Raw genomic sequence first — 20,352 nt, forward strand, 5'->3', positions numbered from 1 at the left:
TTTTCCTCTCCCCTTAGTAGCTGGGTCACCAAACACCACATCTGCATCCACAAGCTCTGTAGGAGCTTGGGGGTCTCTCCTTGCTGTGATGTGGCTCCAAAGCAGGGACTGCCCATGTCTGTGGGACAAGGGCTGGATTCAGCCCCACCGTATTTCCCCTGTGGACAGAGTAGCAACCAGTTATTCCCTAAGGGTATTCCTGCATCACTGATTTTGCTGTGCTGGGTGGGAGCTTTCCAAGCGTGAATTCTCCTTGTGTCTATACCTGCAATCTTGTGTTATGGACTTAAGTGTGCAAGTGTTGTTCTCAAAGTGGTTTCCCTCCCGCTGGAAATAAAGCTGAAGTCACAAGGTGGGATGCTGTGTCAAACATCCCACTGGCAACAACCACGACCTCCCTCAGTAGGTTCTTTGCATGAATCCCCTGCATGCCCAGGGGCAGACTTCTTTGCTGTGGGACAGCAAGGCAACCCTGGTCCTTGTTGTTTGTCCCATGCATGTCACATTATAGCTCTTCCCTCGTGAGCCCTGACCTCACCCTGGGGGTGGTGTTGAGCTGCCTGGGTTGTGTGTGCTGCAGCAGAAGCTACTTTACATGTTTGCAGTGGAGAAAGTGGCAGCAACCCATCGCACAGACCACCCAGTTGGACCATGCTGTCAAAGGGAAAACCATAGGATTAAGGCAGCTAACCCCACCTTCTTTACTGAGGATTAGGCAGATGCAGGGTGAGCAGAGCCTCCCTTTATGCTGTCAACCATCAGCAGGCTCCACTATCCCACCATGGTGAATTTCTTGTAGCTTACTTTTCATTCTTGCAACTGAGACAAGTGTCCTACCTCCAGTCCTGCGTGGTTTCAAAAAGGAGGGGAACCAACCTGAGCTCTTTTATGTAAGGCCCTTTAAATAAGGTCCTGCTTTAACCTGATTTTCTGCCTGGGATGCAACAATGAATTCCCACTGCTTGAGCTTGCCATGTTGCTTATATTCAAAGTATAATGGGGAGCCTTCAGAAAAATATAACCTTATTTACACTGTACAAAGCCAATTGGATTTTGGTTAACAATTTCTAAGTGATTACAGTTCACTAACAATGTAGGTGTACTATAGATGCAATGCACAGGAGGGGACTTTTTATTTTAAACCATACAAGCTTTCTTTTATTCATGTCGTTCAGGCAGCCTCAGGATAATTCACATTTCCAGCTTTCATATTGTGTTGTTCAACCACTGTTTTTTCTCCCTGCCTATTGTACTCTCACAAATCGTACTCACTAATTTCTGAAAGCTTTTCATTTCTCTCTATAGGTTGTTGTTTCGTAACATTTTATACAAGAAAAGCTGCTCTTGAGGCTCAGAATGCACTGCACAATATTAAAACTTTACCTGGGGTGAGTACATTTACTTTTTGATCCTAATTATTTTATTGCCAGAAAAATAGCCCTTTTGCTCTCTTCGGTGCTGCTTGGTACCCCAAATGCCCTTGATCTCTGCAAGGAGGGTGGCAAACCTGATGGTGTGTCCTGGCATCATTTCCACAGGCAGCTGCTCTTCTGTAGAAAGTCCCTTGGCTGGAAATAGTGCTGATACCTGCTGACTAGAGGCAGTGACCAAAGCGCAATGTAGATTCATTTCTATTTTTTTTTTTACTTAGGGAGGAGGGAGGGGGGGGGTTGAAATATGGCAGAAAACCAGTACACCAACAGGGCTTTAAATTTCAAAAGGGAGAGAAGAGCAAAAGACAAAAAACACCAGCCAACTTTGTTAAACACAGACTTTATCCACATGGTTTCTAACCAGCCTGGATGCATCGGTGTGGTGGCTGCCCATCTCAGGGTGTTGTAGAGCATGGTACCACGTTGCTGCTTGCACAGTGTCATCCTGTTCCCTGCCACCACCTCTCCTCACCACCTGCTCCCACTGATAACTCACACCAGCACTCAAAACAGTCGTGGTTGTGTTGTACAAAGTGTTCCTTGTGTTACCCTGTGGTAGTTTATATTTAAATAACAGGGCTAGAGAGAAGTATATCATTGGTAATTGCATGTCTCAACTCTGAAATCTTCTTGTTCCACTCTTTTCATTTTTCCTGCTGAATATAGCCAAATATTTTGAGGATGGAAAAGAAAAAAATATAAAGAGTGCAGGTTTATTCCTTCTTGATGTAGGAGAAATGTTGAAGTATATGTTTGAAGTGTCTGGTTACAGACATGAAAATAAATAAATACACTATATAAATGAAGAGAGCACTGACTGGACTGAACATTATGTGACCCATATCTCCTTTAGTTCTTATGTGCTATATGTGAAATTGGACACTATATGTTTGAAAAATTCACATCTGGCCAGCTCATTTTATGTAACTCCTATTAGGAAAGCCACCTCATCTGTCATGGAAATGACCAGTGTAGAGAAGTATGTGGGACAGTTACCTGTGAATCCTGCTAATTCACCAAGGCAAAATTGGAGTCCTCTGTCATTTACAAGTGTAAATGCTAGAAGTGGTGGTAGGAAATCTGCAGAGGTTGGCCAGCCACAGGAAAACAGGAGAAAAATTGCAGCACTTGAGATTTAAGTGATGTTTTCCAGGAACTGGCTCTCAAAAGGGGCAGTGTCGAGACCTTAAAAGCCTCCCAGTAGCAGGCTCGGCATTAAGGTTGTACAGGAGGGATCTGTCATCCTCAGAGAGAAATGAGGGCTCTGAGAGATGATTTCCTTGTTGGTTCCCATCCCCACTGCCAGAAAAAGCCGAGCCCTTGGACGAGTGCTCTAACCCAATTCAGCTAATGTTGCACTTACACCAGCTCACTGAGCAATTGCTCTCCAGCATGCTTAGAGTCAAATGGCTGTGCAGACTGGATGGACACTCTAGTGGAGGTGGTCCTGAGCTGCTGGAGCAGCACCCTGCCCAGACAGCATCCCTGAAGCTCCGCCACAAGATCTACACGTCGCTTCTCTTAGAAACAGAGAGGGTCCTTTTAGAAACGTAGAATCATTAGGGTTGGAAAAGACCTCCAAGATCATTGAGTCCAGTCTTTGGGCCAGCACCACCATATCAACTAGACCATGGCACTGAGAGCCACGTCCAGTTGTTTTTTGAACTCTTCCAGCCATGGTGACTCCACTACTTCCCTGAGCAGCCTGTTCCAATGCTTGACCACCTTTTCAGTGAAGTTCTTCATAATGTCCAATCTGAGCCTTCCCTAGCACAGCTCAAGGCCATTTCTTCTTGTCCTGTCACTGGTTGCCTGGGAGAAGAGCCTGACCCCTACCTGGCTACAACCTCCTTTTCAGGTAGTTGTAGAGAGCGTTAAAATCTCTCCTGAGCCTTTTTTCTCCAGGCTAAATAACCCCAGCTACCTCAGCCACTTTTCTTTGCTCCTCTGTTATTCCCTGAGCCCCTCAAGCTGGTTGCTGTGTTTTGAGAGATCTTGGTTATCCCAGTAGGTGTCTGGGAGAGGCAGACTCCTTCTCAGACTTCTACACATTCGGATGACAAAGCTGGCTCAGCTCTGCGTTACTTGAGCAGGGCATCATTTTCTCCCCCATTTTTGCACAGCTAATGAGCAGGCAGCAGTTAGAGACACTACTGTACCATTTGATTTTTTTTTTTATTATTTCAAAAATAATGTTTCTAAAGCTCTCTCTAGTTCTTTGTCTTTCCAAGCTGTGTTTTTATGTCCTGACTGTGAGGTTACAAACTTTTCTTTAAAGGAAATGTGGAAATTGCATCCCTATGACTGTAGAACCAGAGATGTTTAGATTTGACTTCGAGATAAGGTGTTATACCTACTTTTAAGTGGACACCTCTAAAAAAGAGAAGCAACTTGAATACAGATCTACTACTTGTCTTTCAGGATGATTCAGCATATATTATATAACAGATTCTATATTTTGCACGTGCAGTATGCTGGCATTCAGCATATATGGAGATACTGTTATACTGCATCTGTGTATGCCCAAAATAACTTCATTTAAGCATGCTTTAAAGTTGTGGCACACGTGCTGAAAACACTTCACGTTAGCAGGATTCTCCGTATATGAATTTTAGCAGTTTCTGTATTGTTGCTCTTGCCTGCTAAGCAGCTTTTACTGAACAAGCAGGAATTGGTAGTGGATAGGTCCATGTGTGAAATAATCTCAGAGCAAATGGAAGCAATCTTCTGGCAGAGCTGCAACAAGGGATGAATTTGGATCAGGTTCATTTGGGCATCAAGTGTCAGCTTGCTTCCAGTAAACGAGGTATGGTCGGCAGGAGGTTCAGTAATAAGGTATCTCCTGGAAACAGAAGAATCTGTGCCTTTCACTTGTGCTGTAATACCACCATGCATCAGATAAGGCATCCTTAAATAGCCCAGGAAGAAAATCCAAGGCAAAGGCAGGTGATTTATTAGTGTAAGGTAAGGAAAGCTGGCAGAGGCAGGAGCAGGGGGCTGTAGGGATGCTGTGGCGCTTGGAACTCATCTGTGTTTTACCTGCACTCAGGTGTAACCTGTGCTGCTGCAGAGGCGTGGAGAAGAATACCTCTGTCTTCATTAAATGAATGAGCCTAGATTATTTTGGGGGTTAGTCCCTTCATTTCTTAAATGCAGACTTGCTCCGTGTGTCTCAGTTAAGGAGGTTTTGGATCAGCACCAGTGGAGCCAAAAAAGTGGAGTTTTTAGTGTGAAATTCATTCCCCTTCCAAGACTGCATGTTCAGTTTAATTTAAGTAGGTATTTGAGCAAAGCCTGCAGTGCTCTGTCTCTATCTCTGCTTTTTGCCTGGACCTCATCTTTAACAGAGACACGAGCGCTTGATCTGCTCCTTTGAGCTGCATCCTTTTAGTGGACATGAAGAAAATAAGACCAGATATAAATGATTAATGCAGGATCTTGGAAGAAAATATTGCAGGGTGCCTTGCTGTTTGATTACAAGCCTTGGAATTAGTCAACATTTCCATAATTCTAAACCAATATACACCTGTTTTCCCACTGTGATGTGAAGGCACAACTTAATTTAACAGAAACCCTGCTGTGCTAAATCTCTCATTAAATACCAAGCTAGTTCTGTAATTTAAAGTTGCAGCACTACTATTTTAACTGAATTGCCTTTGTATTATAAAATTAATAAGAAGTTAATGATGCACTTTGCTGTATTCTCTCAGATATTTTTTTTTTTCACAGCAACAACAACAAAAAAGAAAGATAAAGAGGAAAAACATGTCACCAGCTGACATCTCAAGGCTTTTCTGGTTTTAATCATTTTCCTGAGGATAGAAATTCGTTTAAAAGATTTTTTTTTTAAATTTTAAAAAACTTTCTGCACAAGTAGGATCAAACATCATCTTTCTTACTCATGATTAGTATAATCTCTCTGTTAGTCATAATATTCCTTGTCATATAATGGAGCTTTTATCTTCCCCGAAAAATGCGTTAAGATATCAGTTGTTATGTAGGATTGCTACTAGGCAGAGTAGAAATGCAGTCTTTGAGAAATACAGGCATGTTGTTATATATGAATCAGATCAACGAAACAGGGACAGTTCTCTTCTGTTTACTTGGTGCTGGAATCACAAGTAGCTTTTATGTCTTGTAAATGAACAACGTGACTTTTCAGATGTGTTGTTTCAAATAAAACGTGGGAAGCACACAGCTGATACCCTCATAGCTCATATGGATGCAGTTTGTATTATTCAGCTTATAGTCGGGTTTTCTTGGAGTGTTCATCTGGATTTTGTTTTAAAAGGCAGAAGGGAGAAAAGGCAAAACCTCAATTTGAATGTGATAATGATCTTAGAAATGTGCTTCTTCGGGCTGAGATGTAGAACTGAGGCCTTAACTAGTCTCATCTTCATTAAGAATCTCATGGCTTCGTTAGAGGTGTTTAACTTCTATTCCCTAAACAGAGTAATCCAATAAATTCCACCCATCTGAATTTATTCTGTACCTTCCATTAGATGTAATAATCTCAGTTCCCACATGCTCTAATTTGCTACTTAGTGAAAATTGGCTTCTATACAGAGGGCAAACCTCAAAGAGCCTTATGTAGGGACTACTTTAACTGCCTTCATGGCACCGACATTTCTTCTTTGTTTTGGTTTTAACACACTCTATTTTAAAAACAGAATGTGTTCTGGTTTGCTAAGTAGTGAATCTGATAGGATTTTCTGGCAAGAGTTAAGTGCAGATAGGTAACATGAGCAGTATATGTTGGTTGGATGTTTGGAGCCAAATAACTGAATAAATGCACCTTTAATCTCATGCAGAGGCTGTTTGAGGTCTGGAATCAATGGGCATCCATTTGTAAAATCTACATCTAAAACTCTTTGGAGTCTTTGCTCTGTAGTTGAAATTAGATTGACTGGACATGACAACAATTGTTTGTTGCCCTTATGTACATATTTTGATATATCCTCATACCTAAGGTTATCTCAGAAATAATTAGCAGCCCACACTTATTTAGGCCTCTGCACTCCCGATGCTTTTAACAGACTCATGGTTTGCATGGTTCTTATTTCAGGTGGGGTATACATATTCCAAGTAGCAGCAAACCATTTGTATTGAAGTTCTGGCTTGAAATTAGGACATTAGGTGTATGAATTGATTTAATTAAGAGTTTAACAATGGGGAAATACAGTTTTGAGAAAGCTCTTAATATTTTAACAGCAAGGTGGAGTTTGTAGGATCTGTTTTGTAAAATATTCATGTCTTCCTTGTTTGCCAGATGCAGGCACTTATGACAACTTACTATGAAACCTCATTCAGCTTCTGATAAAATACCATCTGTCCAACAAGAAGCAAAAAACCCAAATATATTTCTGATTTTCACTTTACATCATGAGCTCCTTTCTAATAACTCTCCTGGCATACTCCTTTCTGGAGTAGTGTTTTAATATCCAGCTCCCTGCTCTGCTTTAGGCCTTATGGTTTGTCAGTATTATAGGAACATTATGTAAAAATTACCTGTAATAAAAAGTTAATCATCCAATATGACTTGAATAATAGCCTGAATATGATATATCAGTGATTTTGAGAGATTTTGACAAACAGAAAGGGAATTCAAAGAGCAATTAAGTTAGTTAAGGGATTGCGGTGATTGATTTATGATGACAAATTAAACTAATTCAATACCCATATAGCATGGCCAAATGCTGTTTAATGAAGGATCCAAAAAGTCTAGAACTGTTTAAATTATAAAAATAACCAGATGGGAAAGCAGAGAATTCCCAGGGAGCATTTATTCCTAGAAACTGAGCTATAAGACATTGAATGATGTTAAGAAAGTGAATCTGGCCCATTCCTTCCCTTAAAATACAATTCAAATGGACTCACTTAAAGATAGATTTTGCCCAGCTCAGAAGAAAAGTGGTTTTTTATTATGGAAACACACCACTTCCACCTCTGCCCCTCCGAAAAATGTTGCACTGACTTTGTCACTTCAATGAAAAAATCAATGTTTGCACTAAATTCAGGTACCTTAGTAGAAAGGCTGGGTTTGCACCTACAGTTGCTGTGAAACACATAATGGATCACCAGCCTTGGATTCATAAAATGGGAAAAAGTGATTTAGGAGCCCAATGAAATCCCTGTAAGTAGCTGAACTTGCAGCTTGATGGCAGAATGATGGGTGTTGTGCAGGTGTAGGGAGAGGAGAATATTGACCAAGTGAAAATAACTTCTCTAAATTGAGCAAAACATTTAATTCATAGTTATATTGTCCCTTTTTCTCAGTGAAGGATGAGGGGTCAAATTCACCTTCCTGTACAGCCTGATCGTTAGGGTAACTTTCTGGCATGTCAGGAAAATGCAGCTCATATCCTCTCTGACTTGTTTGTTGAAAGGATTTAACTTGCATTGACCTAACAGAGCCTTCACCACTGGACTTAGTTGAGATTAGAGGTCACTGTTTCTGCTCTTGAAGCTGTTCCACTGTGTATGAAAATATTAAACTCTCATGGGGGTGAAAGAAAGCAAGTCACAGCACTTGGTTGCCTAGTGCTGAGGGCACTGACTCAAGTAATGTGATATCTGGATATGAGCCTGTGCTCTAGAAAGTATTTTATTCTTTGGAAAAGCTTCAAACGTTTGGAAGACACTCTCCAAGAATAGGGAAGTGCAGGAAGATCCATTGACTTGAGGCACTGGGAGAAGGTGGTTAAACCTTGATCTGCATTACTTGGGGGTGTTGCCCCAGCCTAAAACCTGAGTGTATCAAGGAGGTGAAGAGCTGCACAGGGCATGAGCATCAATGAGCTGTTTTAGACCCCAGACATTCCTATCAGGCTGTTGCTTTTCCGTGATGTAGCAGATCTGGTGGGAAGCAGGAGCACACTGGCCCATCTGCAAATGCAGTTAGATGCATTTAGCTTTTTTAGAGCGTTCTTTTATAGTAGTTCAGGAATTTTTTTGCACAGCTTTGCAGTGTAATAATACTGGGATGGAAATTAAGTAATGGATAGTACTGGCTTGACCTCAGAAAAATTCACTGATGTGAAGCCCATCCCCAGAAGGCCAAACCGTTCTGGCATGTGACACTGGGATTTACCTCTGATTTCCAGAACTCTGACCAGCTGAGGTCACCACTTTGCAAAATCCCTCCAGACTCTTTTGTCCAACGTAGAACATCTTACTCAGCAAGGGTGGAGGATCAGTTCAGAGGATATCACTTTCAGGCTGGGTACCCAAAAATCACTGATTCAGAGAACCTTTTGCTGTGTACTTCAGAATGGAAAGCTCTGAAGAAAATCAAGAGGCCATCACTAGATACCCCAGGGTATTGCAAAGCTCACCAAGATTTAGGTGGGATGCTTACCTAAGGATAATAGCCCAGGCACTCTCTTAAACAGCTATTTATCCTCCTGCTGGTGTTAGCTGTTTTCTGTTATCTGGAACAGAAAGTACAGGTGCTTCAGTCAGCCTCATTAGCACCACGACACGAGCTATTAAAATTGTCTTTGTAATGAAAAACTAGTTCAGGGAGCCTTCCTAGCTGTCTGACTACTCCTACAATCGTGAAATTAGAAAGGCAAATCGTAAACAATGTTGCAGGCATCAGGAAGCAACATCATTAGAGATGCCCTTGGATGCCATTTACCTGCCTCGACAGCAATGTTTGGCACCCATGGATCTGAGTTATGTTACGACTAAAGAGCCTGGGCCTCATGGCGTGTTTATAACAGAGAGACTGTTTGTTCAGCATCCTCCTGCCGTTGTGTCCAACCCTGTGAGCTGTGCTGCCTCCTTCAAACACCTTGTGCTGTGTGGTCCACCGCTATTGAAGGGTTGCAATGGTGTCTCGTTTAAGAGTGAGGGAAGCTGAGGTTTCTCCCAGCCAGCTTTCTCCCATTTCAGTCAGGTAATGAACCACACTGTGCAGGTGCCCCATGCTGTTCTATGTGCCAACGTGCATGATGAGGGAGAAAAACGTAAGTTCTGTCCTTTGTGTGGTCATTAGAAACCGCATAATACTGGAAAACCAGGTGAAACTGGGTGGCTTGATTAAGCCTTCTGCTCTAATAACACACTTTGGACAATCATATTCTGGCTAATTAAAAACACTCTTTGCAGACCCAGAGAGATAATTGATTTTTTGCTCATTCTCTGTAAGAAATTATCATCTTCATCGGCTTAGTTGGAAGAGCCACTTCTTTGTCTGCTCTTTCCCTGTGGTGTGCAGAGAAATCCTTCCTCCTCTTGCCAGCAGGGTCCCCGGGGCTGCTAGGAATACTCAGGGATTCATTTGGGTGCAAGCACCAATCTGGAGTACAGACATGTTCTATCTGATTGTCATGGTAGACATCCAAAACCTTTAGAGACACTAGAAAGAGAATTCCCACCCTGAAAAGTTATGGAAGACACGTAGTTGCAGAGCTTATATTTCAAGATGTCAGTGTGTGGATCAAGCCATCAGCACCTGCTAAAGCAGAGAGCAAATATCAGTATCAGTGGGACAAGGGATAACGGTGTTAAACTGAAAGAGGCCAGGTTTAGATTAGATATTAGAAAGAAATTCCTCCCTATGAAGGTGGTGAGGCACTGGAACAAGTTGCCCAAGAAAGCTGTGAATGCCCCATCCCTGGAGGTGTTCAAGAACAGGAAGGGTGAGACCTAAAGCAATCTGGTCTAGTGGAAGGTGTCCCTGCCCATAGAAGGGGTTGGAACTAGATGGTGTTTAAGGTCTCTTCAAACCCAAACCTTTCTATGATTCTATGATTAAAGTGTTAAATACCTTATAACAAGAAAAGCACTACCAGAGAGGACAAGGCTAATGTTTGTCTCACTTTTGGAATGGTCCATAATATCTGAAGGATAGGGAAAAAAAGGGATGGAATGTCCGTCTTTTTGCTGAAACCAGTAATGGCTTTGCTCCCAGACTGTAGCCTGAGTATCTCCAGGAGCAGAGAGAAGCAATCATTGAAAAAGATGCCACCATAACGCTATTTATTGGCAAAAGCTTATCTCTATTGCCTTGTGCCAGGGAAGTTAAAAAAGCAAAAACTGCAAAAGAAAAAAAATCTCACATTGAGCTAAACAGTCTTAAGCAGTGGTAAACAAAATGTAGCCTCCTTTGTGGTTGATTTTTATCCAGCTGCAGCCAAATATCAAAGCGATATCAAAGGAAAGCTACCCATTAATTAATTCAGACTGACTTCACAAAGCAAGCTGGAGCTTTTGCTGATATCTGATTCTGACAACTTCCTAATCTTCACAAGTTGTCATTAAGAGTGGCATTAAAGCAGTCTGCAGTCAATCCCAGCTCTCACCCCATTGTAGCTCAGAGATGGGCTATCGGCCATCGTGGAAGGGGGGATACGCAAGCAGGGGTTAGAATAAGCAACTTTGCTTCTTTGCAAATGGAATTTGCAATGTATCAGGGAATCTCATAAATACACTGCCTCTGTCATTCATCCTAGGAATGCTCACCCATTCCCACTTGCAGCCATTACAAGTTGCAGTGAGTGGAAATTTTCTCTTCTTAAAGAGAATTACAGGAAAGAAAGAAACAGAGAAAGAAACTGAAAACGAAGCTCGCGTCTGAAAGGAATAATTAGAAGTCTGTAACGATCTTTAAGAAAGCATGAATAGAGCCTTATCACTGATTTCAAGATAGAGAACATTCAATTCTGTGTTGAAGAAAGTAAGATTGTGGGAAAATAAGACACTAATCAGAGGGTAAGATTAGTTTTAAACTAAGAACTTGGAGCAACCTGGTCTAGCAGAAGGTATCCCTGCCTGTGGCAGGGGGTTGGAACAAGATGAGCCTTAGGGTTCCTTCCAACCCAAACCGTTCTGTGACTCTGTGAACTGAAATTCAGATACCTCCATAACTGAAGCTTGCAATTCCACCATGAAAATAAACACAACACTCCAGCGTTCCTTACCACTGCCAGGATCTCAGAGGGGTTACAGCCTCATGCAGAGATGCGAGGGATGTGATACCTTTATATTTCCATTCAGCTGTGAATGGCTCAAATGATTGAAGGGAGTTTGTTTTCTAGACCATCACTTGAGCGAGTATCCACCAGACAGCAACTAATATTATTTTGTGGCAAATTCCTGACAATACCTTGGAGGAAAATGTGCTGTGTTATTATACAGTATGTTCATTTCAGATATTGCAAAGAATACAGAGAGGATAAGTGCTGTTGTGGGAGTACCTCACCAAGCATCCAGAGCAGCATCCATGTAGATGGTGCATTTATTTCCTTCAGGGCCAAGTACTGCCCAAATGCCAGTGATAAATGGGAATTATTTTTGATTGTACAGAGAACTGAGGATTTACCATCATAAGAGGTGAAATAAAGCTTGGATCAAGTATTGGGAAAAATAAACAGTATCTGTTCAATTAGAATAATCTTCTAAAGGAAACAAAGTTAAATCCCAGTCCTTATGGGGGGTTGGGGTAGGAAAGTATTAGAAAATATGGCATAGGCAGTAATCCTGTATTGGCATTAAGTCGTTCAAGATGAGCTACTGGATTATTTCATCTCTCATTTCTCCACTTGCTAAGAAGTGCAGGAAATTGCTATGCTCGTGTGAACATAGAATCCTCCTATTTGTGCAAAAATATATGATTAGCCAAAAAGACAGATCTTGCTAAGTTAGAGCTTCAGCCAGTCTAAGTGCTGTGTTTATATGCTTGTGTCTGGAGGGCTCTGAGGGTTGCTCAGGCAGGCGTGTCCCTTGCCGCTTGTGACCCTATTCATTTTGCAAAGAATTACATGGATTTATCCCGGTTTAAAAGTGGCCTGATAGCTGACAGCCCTCGTGTCTGCCACTTGTCTTCCTCCCTGTTGACATGAGAGCCAAAAATAGAGGGCGTGGCATGGGGGAAATTTCTTCTCTGCACCCATTCCTCTTCCCCTGTGCTTTCCTTGCCCTCTGCTAGCTTTCACTGGCACTGCAACAGCCCTCAGGCTGCATTAGCCTCTCTCAGAAAAAATAGCATATGCCAAGAAACCAGGAGTTCAAGACTTCCCAATAGCTCTAAATGCTGCCTTTGGAGCAGGTAGGATGAGTGGTGTGAGAGCTTTTAGCTCAGCTGGTTTTATCAGAGGACCTTCCTGCTAGCTCTCCGTGGCCTCCAGCTGTTCCACCCGAAGCCATCTCCGCAAAGAGATTTCTTTGACCTTTAGGGAAGTCGCGCATAAAGATGTTCCTCACGGGGCACAACTCAAACTTCTAATTGAGCAGAGTAGCAATAAAGAATAAGTAAGGGAAGACAACTTTTCACATGCTGACATTTATAGTCACTAAATGAAGCATATTGTTGCTTTTCTGAGGGGAATCAAGGGGCCCTGTCTCCGGACACAGGCATTAAGGTTCATGTTTGGGGTCAGATGCTGGTTCAGATGGGTGGAGGCAGGTTGGTTTTTGACTTACTCTTCCTGATGCCATCCCTTTTACTAATCACATCTTGATCCAACCACCACAGCCAGCTGGAACTGACTCATTCTTCAAAAATATATATTTGAGCTAATGTCCATTTACTTTTTGTTTGTTTAACTTCCCAAACACCTATTGACAGAAACATTCAAATACATTAGAATTCCTAAAGATTAGCACTATAAATATATACCGTGTGTTTAGTTTGAGTGCAAACCACTTTCCTTATCCCAAAGAAAGCACTGGCAGAGTACATTAGCTACAGAGATGCTAAAAAATTAAAGAGAATGAGTTCATACAAAGGGTGGTTAAAAATAACATGGTTGCTTGAAATGATTCTTACTGCTGTTTGTAATTGTGTGTGTACACAACTAGAAGTTCATATTTTGGTGTGGACAGTGTCTGTTTGTGTATCCTTGCAGCTGGAGACTGCAGTGTCATTCTGTTTTCATAGATGGATGTGATCAAATATCAAGGTATCTTTTTCATTCTCTCTCCACAGCCAGATTATTTTGCCACTGCAGAGTATTGGCATAACACTGAGAGCTTTTATTTGGATGCTGATACTGGATAGTCGTGGAAAATTCCTGTAACTTCAGCTCATGGAGAGCTTAAATAGAATTTATGAGCCATATCCTCATTTGGCGTAAAATATTATGGCTCTGCTGGTTCAACAATAAAACTGTACTACTTATCCCAGCTGATCTCAGTCAGGAGAGTAGGATTTCTGACATCTTCATTCAAAACCTCTTTTCTACCCTGAATGCTTTGTCTATTCCCTGCAATATTTAGAGGCATGCGTGTTGACAAGTAGTTGGGGGCTCATATCTGCCCTTTGAAGAAATGTGGATTGGTCTGTTTTTTGGTAACAGGGAGGAATTTGACTGCTTTCTGCCTTCTGGAGAGGTGGGAATTGTGAATCAAGAGATGTATTCCGAACTCAGAACTTTTCTGCACCTTTGCTAGAAGTGAAAACAGCAGCAGCCCCACATCATCAGTGCCTACTTTTTCTATGTGTTGTACCCTTTGCTCTAATTTAAAAGGTAGAATTTCAATAGAAGTTATAATTTTGATGCTTTGGGGGCTTATTGTAGACTTACCTCAATCATACTTTTTAGCTGTAAGATGTTCTTGCTAGTACATTGTAATGCAAATAGGAGAGCCTTCCAACAGAACTTTAAAAAAGCTTTACATAAAAAAAAAAAAAAGAAAAAGCAAAAAGAAATTCCTATAGCTAGAATTTGAGTTTTGTACCAAATAATAGACTCCAGATTCTGTCAGAAGAGGAGCCCAAGTGCGTTGTTGGATCAAGGTGACCTTCCATGCTACAGAAAGAGTAAGGCAGAAGACCTGCTTAGTAAATGAACAGAAAAATCTGTGATGGGAAACTGGGGGAGTGGCTGAGGGTGATTTCTCACTTATTAAGTGAAAGCAAAAAATTGAAAAGATGAATGTAGATCAGATAAAGCTGTGAAACAAACAGAGAAGGCCCTGACTGTACATTCTTGCCTTTCTGAAATGCTGCTGTTCCCAGTCATTTCTTTTAAAGGGTTATTTCCTGAATTTTAGCTTGGCAAAGGTAGAGGATACTGATGAGCATAATCACATGGTGTTTTCCCAGAGCATAGTTCACAGAGCAGACAGTACATGCAAGCACAGAACAGCGTAAATCCTATAATAAAACTTGTGCAAAACAAGCATTTAGTATCCTGCTAGCCTTGGCCTCACTGAGAACCACGTTTGTGCTTTGCATTACAAAAGCTATTGCATGTTTTTAAAAACCTTCCATTTAAACTAAATTTCTTCACAGCCATTGGTAACCTGAAAGAGAATTTATTTTATATTTTGTTGAGATTATGTTTTTTGGGGGGGAGAAGGATAGAGGATCTAAAAAGTTTCTAAAAATCATCCTAGATGTTAATGTGAAATCAGAGGGATTTATGTAGAAAGGGAGGGGTTTCCTGTGGACCAGGCTCGAAGCTTAGCACCCTAAAATGGTGACCACAGACTGAGCTACTTGAATATTTCCATTTGGCAGTAGAGAGGGTTTTTTTTTAAGTGGGAACACTGTTTTGAGCCTTCATAGATTCTGAGAAGGGTGAAAGTTGCTGAATATGCCCTCAGGAGTCGGTGATTCCTGAGCAGGGAATCTGACTTTTTCTGGGAGAAGAAATGTGAAATCTGCCTCTGCAGACCGCCCAAGTAAGCACAAACTCTTGCTTTGCCGCCTTCTCCTTTTCGGATGGTTGAGGGGCCTTTGTTTAATTCCCATGGGAGGTGGGAGGACTTCTCATAAAAGGTGAGTTAATAGGTAGTCCATTTTGGCTTTGCTCTGGCTCTGTTTTCCAAATACTGATATGAGGCAAGGGAGCATTCTTAGATTTGAAGGAAAAGTACTCCTATTTGAGTCTTAACCTCCTGTTGACTTCAGGAAGCAAACGCCCAACTAGGGAGATGGAAGAAAGTACGGCTTCAGAACACTTGAGTCATGTCCGGTGGGATATTGACTGGAAGACTTGTGTCATGCTGGGAATTGAGTCGTGGCATCTTAGGTCATGCTGGGCAAATCCACCCAATGCAGCACAGGGCTGCATTAGTTATTAGCTGAGATCCCAAACCCACAACAGCTTGGCTGGCATTTGGTTGCTCCAGCAGCCCTGGATCACTGCTTCAGGTTCTTATGTTACCTCTTGAGCAGGGTATCCAGGGAGTTATACTGTAAAATAAAAATATGCTTGTGTGGAGTGCACACGCTAATTAATGTCTTACCTGTATCTGACGATAAAATGACAAGATTTTTGGATTGAGAGGCTTTGCTTCAGTTGTGGAATAACTCCAGATGAATCACATGTAGCTTCTATGCCTTAGTCCCCCATCTCCTTCCTTTCTGCTGAAAAGAGATAGCGGCAGTAAGTACCTTGCAGTGGTGTTAGGAGAGGAATCAATTAGAGCGTGAGGAGCTCAGGCTCTGATGTGGCGGGCACAGCTTGGCTCCCTCCCTTCGGATCGTCATTCCGGCCCATGCCGCGCTTCCCTGCGTGGCGCCGGGCAAAGCGCCGCCTCGCCACGCTTCGTTTTCCGCTCGGAAACCTGGGCAGGAATTTTTTGCTCCTCGCATTTACCTTGAATGGGTGTTGAAACCCGGGCAATTAATGTCACGGAGAGACTTTTGTTGTCTTCCCGCCCCACCCCGTTGGCATGCAAACTTCAATCGGCAAAATGTCAACAGAAGTTATTGCCGCTGCAGATGAGATGGATAACTCTTGCTGTTAAAATAATATCTCATGTTTTGCTCAGAAGTCTAATGGGTTTGCTTTTTAAGCATGGATGATGCGAAATATCCCCAAGGCATTATTCCCAACAAGGTATAGAATCCCACTTAATGTCTGTTTTTAGGATTGAATAGGTTCTGTAAAGCCTCATTTGTTTGAAGAGAAGATAGTTAATCACTTTGCTTTCCAAGTGATTTTGAAGAGACAATTTTTGGCCATACCTCCTGTTCTTTATCTCCACTCCGTTGGGCTCGCTTTCGTCTTGGAGTTGTTGCCATAAGTGTGGGAGGTAAGAAATGAAGGGATTAAATAAATGGAGGAGAACTGCTAACAGAGCAACACTAGTTATTTGTACATTAGGAAGGGAATTTCTTTTAAGACATCCAACTTTTTAATTGCTATATGAGGATACAACTTTTAAAGGAGATTGAGTGCTATAGCCTAATAAGTAAATGTACAGGAAGAACAGCAGGATGTGGGGGTGACTGTGGAAGGGATCACTAGATGAATTATTAGTATTAGTATTATTACTTCCATTATTATTATTTCTATTATTTTTAAAATTTTTAATATTATTTTAAAGCACAGCTTAGTTTTTAGTCTCTCTAACTGATGTTTAATTTAACTTGAATTTGAACTGCAGAGTGTAGTGGATTGCAAATGACTGAGTTGGAAAGCTTCCAAAAGCCATTGAATTTCAGCGGGCTTAGTGTTCTCCGGTAAAAGGAACGAGTTGTTTTAAGCAAGCTATAGGCTTGTTTCTGTGCTCTAAATAGAAAATAATGATGTTATGCATTACCGCATGAACTATATTTGGCACACACCAGCAATATTCATTTGCTCTTGCTTCTCTCCCTTCCTCCTTCCCTCCCTGCCTCCCTCTGTCTCTCTCTCTCTCTCTCCAAAATATGCATATATATATATATGTCTGACAGTAATCTGGGTGGCCAAGTAACTGACCGCATTTTTCTACCACTAAAATTGTATGAATACCTAGCACAGCTTAAATGCCTTAAATTGGGATTTATGAAAGGATGACAGCAAACAATCTTCTAGCTATGCCATCAGTCAGGCAGTTGCAGCAACTGCTTTACATTTTATTTGTGAGAGTCTATGTGATGAATGCACAGTTGTCCTCCTTTTACCCGTGAATAAACTAAGGTAAATTACTCCAGCCGATACTGGGAATCCAAACCTCTGCCTGTGCTGGTGAAGCAAGCAGTGCTGGTTAGCACTTTCCTGCCTGGTGTGTGGGCATATTTGGGGGAATAACATGGGCTAGACACTGTTCCCCCTAGGCACTATGGACAAGGACATCCTGTTTCGAGAGGAAGGAAAAGTATGGCTGCGTAAATGCAAGCTGTGCCATGCCACTTCTTTTAAGAGCCAGAGAGCAGTCCCTTGCCTCTTTTATTCACTAGTATTTATTTGGCCTTAGAGACTGTCCCTGGTTCCCAGAGACGTTCCCTGAAGCTGTAGCCAGATATTGACGGCGTAATTCAAGTTAGTTTGACCCTAGAGAAGTCATTCTAAACAGTTCTTTTCGATAGGAAAATACACCTCTTTCAGTTCTGGGAAACTGGTATTACTTGTGAGTCACAAGGGTTTAAAAAAGCAAAACCAGTTGGCAATGAAGTGATGTGAGAAATGTGTTTAAGAGCTTCTCTGAAAGGATTCTACTGAAGAACTGGGGAGCTAGAAGCTGAAATGAGGGGCTGGGGTGTGTGTGCAGAGGAATCTGCACATAATAATCCATAAAAACAACCACCTCTGAAGACACTGAAAATCATTTAATTCTCTGGTGCTTATGGACCATTTCCTCTTCTTCCCCCAGTCCTTTGGTAGGTCAGTACATGCCTTCCTGACTTCCAAACTCAGTGAAGGTTCTCAGAAGCCTGGCAAGTAGAGATGCAGTTTTTCTTTGGACTGCTGGTCTAATTAAGATGCACTCACTAATTGGATCAGGAACTTGGAGAAAGAAAGCTTTGAATTCATTTCCAGACTGGAGTCAGACAAAGAACATAATTTTTTCCGACTGGTTTTCGTGCTGCTACCTCTTTAGGTGCTTTTCTTCTCCTGTGCCCTCAGCCTCTCCCTGCTGCTCCTTGATATTTTCTTCCTCTTTGGTTTTTCTATTGATTCCAAGAAGTCTCTGGACTTATAATCCTTTCCCCAAGAAGAATATTAGGGTTTAATTAAGGTCTGACATCTTCTCCAACACTCTCTCCTGACATTTTACGATTCTGAGATGTAGAAAATATGAAAGAAGTCCCCTTTGGCTTCAACAGTGATTAATGCCAGCAAGGAGAAGTCCCAAAGTGCTAGAAATGACAAGATACATGCAAGCTGTCATCATTTAATCCTATTACTTTCTGTTTGGTTTGGATATTACCCAAGTAACCCAAGTTCTTCAGATTTACCCTTTGCTTGGGGGAAGGTTTAACTCCATTCTGTGTTGTGCTTCCCTGCAGTGTGGTTTGTGAGGGTGACAGGTAAGGGCACAAACTGAGTGGGTCATGGCTAGAAACTTATAGCCAGGGCAGGTGACAGGGAAGAGAGGAAGGGGACAGGTCTGAAAAGGGCTAAGAGCTCTAGAAATCATCTGGTGGCTTTAAAAGGTTATTGAAAGATGATGAGAGGAATGGTAAGGAGTGAGGGGTCATGTATAACGTTGTCCACACACATCCCCTCAACTCTGGTGGTGTAAAGTCACCCTGTGCTTAATATCAGAGGACTTTGAGGTTGTCTTTTAGTACCATACTGAGCTGGGTCGAGGTGTGGACAGGCTTATATACATTCTAAGTCCTTTCTTGCTGAGTGGTTTTCTTTCCTTAAGGCATGAGGAATCACAGGAGCGCGGCATGTACATCTGCAGTGGCAGGAGTGGAGAATAAAAGCTGCTAATGGATGTAATAATCACATATGAAGGTGATTTTGCAATGGACCATAAAGTAATGATTTTTCATAGTCTTATTATGTGGCCAGAGTTTCAGAGGTGCTGAGGGTACCCAAATTTCACAGACTCAACACAGCTGCAGCAAATTGAGCCCATCAGCTCCTTCATCTTCACTGAAAGGCAGCTCCTGCTTTTAATCACTAAAGTCCTCTGTAAGACTAACATACTCACATGTTTAACAAAATACCTCTTATTAAACCAGCCAATACAGACCATTTAGAGTGCCAACTGCCTCCTCCTACAAACCTTGCTTCACTCACAGAAATTACTGCTCTCAGGAAGTCTTTAGCCTACCCAGAACATCTGAATGCCAATTTCTCTTCAGAAAATGGATGGAAAGCAGGTGCCCCAAAGGCCTTTCCACCAGACGTACTGATGACTCTGAAAGGAGATTGAAGCAGTTGCAGGTGTCTCAGTGGCAACTTGGACCATGCCAGTCCCATCCTGGAGACAGTTCTTCCCCACTCACCCTTATCACTTCAGGGTAAAGATTACACCTGATTTGAAGCATCTCCTGACTAAATAAAACAAACCATACGCTGATCGCCTCGTGCAATGTGCAAGCACACAATAGTAATCACAGCTAATGACTCTGCTAAATGCTAGACTGCACACACCTCCTTGTTTGGTGTTTGTTTTGTATACAGAAGGTAACATCGACTGAATAACGAGGATGCCAAGTTACAGATGGGGTTGTGGAATCGTATTTGACAGCCGATTAGAGTAATCTGACAGAAATGATGACTTAATCACCACGACAGACTCCAAATTCCCAGATAGAATTCCACCCAGGTTAATCTAATTTCCTTGCAGTATTTTTGCCAGAAATAGACTCTTAGCCGGCTTGTTTTCTCCCATGCAGATGTCACATGGCTTTGACAAGAATGTAAATAGGAAGCATTATTGTGGTTGAAAAGATGAGTTTGGTGCTCTAAAACTGGAGAGGGTATGTGCCTTGAGAAGTTTTGGGTTGTTCTGCTGTGGTTTTTTTGTCTGATGTAGTTACATACAGTGGGAAGTACTCAGGAGAAGGTGAGGGGAAAAAAAGATGTAACTATTCAATTGTAATTCTAGGCCATCGCATGGTCCTGCTGCTGCCCTGAACATTGCCAGCAGCTAGATTCTCACTGATTTTAGGGGGATTTTCAGGATTTAATGTTTGACAACTGTTTCTTTGCCTTTTTTGTTCCTGTGGACCATCAGCACCCCTGCTTGGGTTGTGCCCAAGGAGATGTGGTGGTGTGCTTGGCCTCCAGCTTCG

The 20,352-nt window shown here is 42.0% G+C and overlaps 1 protein-coding gene across 14 annotated transcripts in view; it reads left to right on the top strand.

Moving 5' to 3' along the window:
* CELF2 (CUGBP Elav-like family member 2) overlaps positions 1–20,352 on the top strand; it is a 556,709-nt gene that overhangs the window by 453,719 nt on the left and 82,638 nt on the right. For all 14 annotated transcript variants that reach the window (XM_050324875.1, XM_050324869.1, XM_050324865.1 and 11 more), the window contains one exon: positions 1,306–1,388. In XM_050324875.1, coding sequence (XP_050180832.1) covers positions 1,306–1,388 — 83 coding nt within the window. The remainder of the gene's footprint in view (positions 1–1,305; positions 1,389–20,352) is intronic.

This window comes from Myiozetetes cayanensis, unplaced genomic scaffold, assembly GCF_022539395.1.
Source record: "Myiozetetes cayanensis isolate MyiCay16 unplaced genomic scaffold, myiCay2020 scf3, whole genome shotgun sequence".
Classification (NCBI taxonomy): domain Eukaryota; kingdom Metazoa; phylum Chordata; class Aves; order Passeriformes; family Tyrannidae; genus Myiozetetes; species Myiozetetes cayanensis.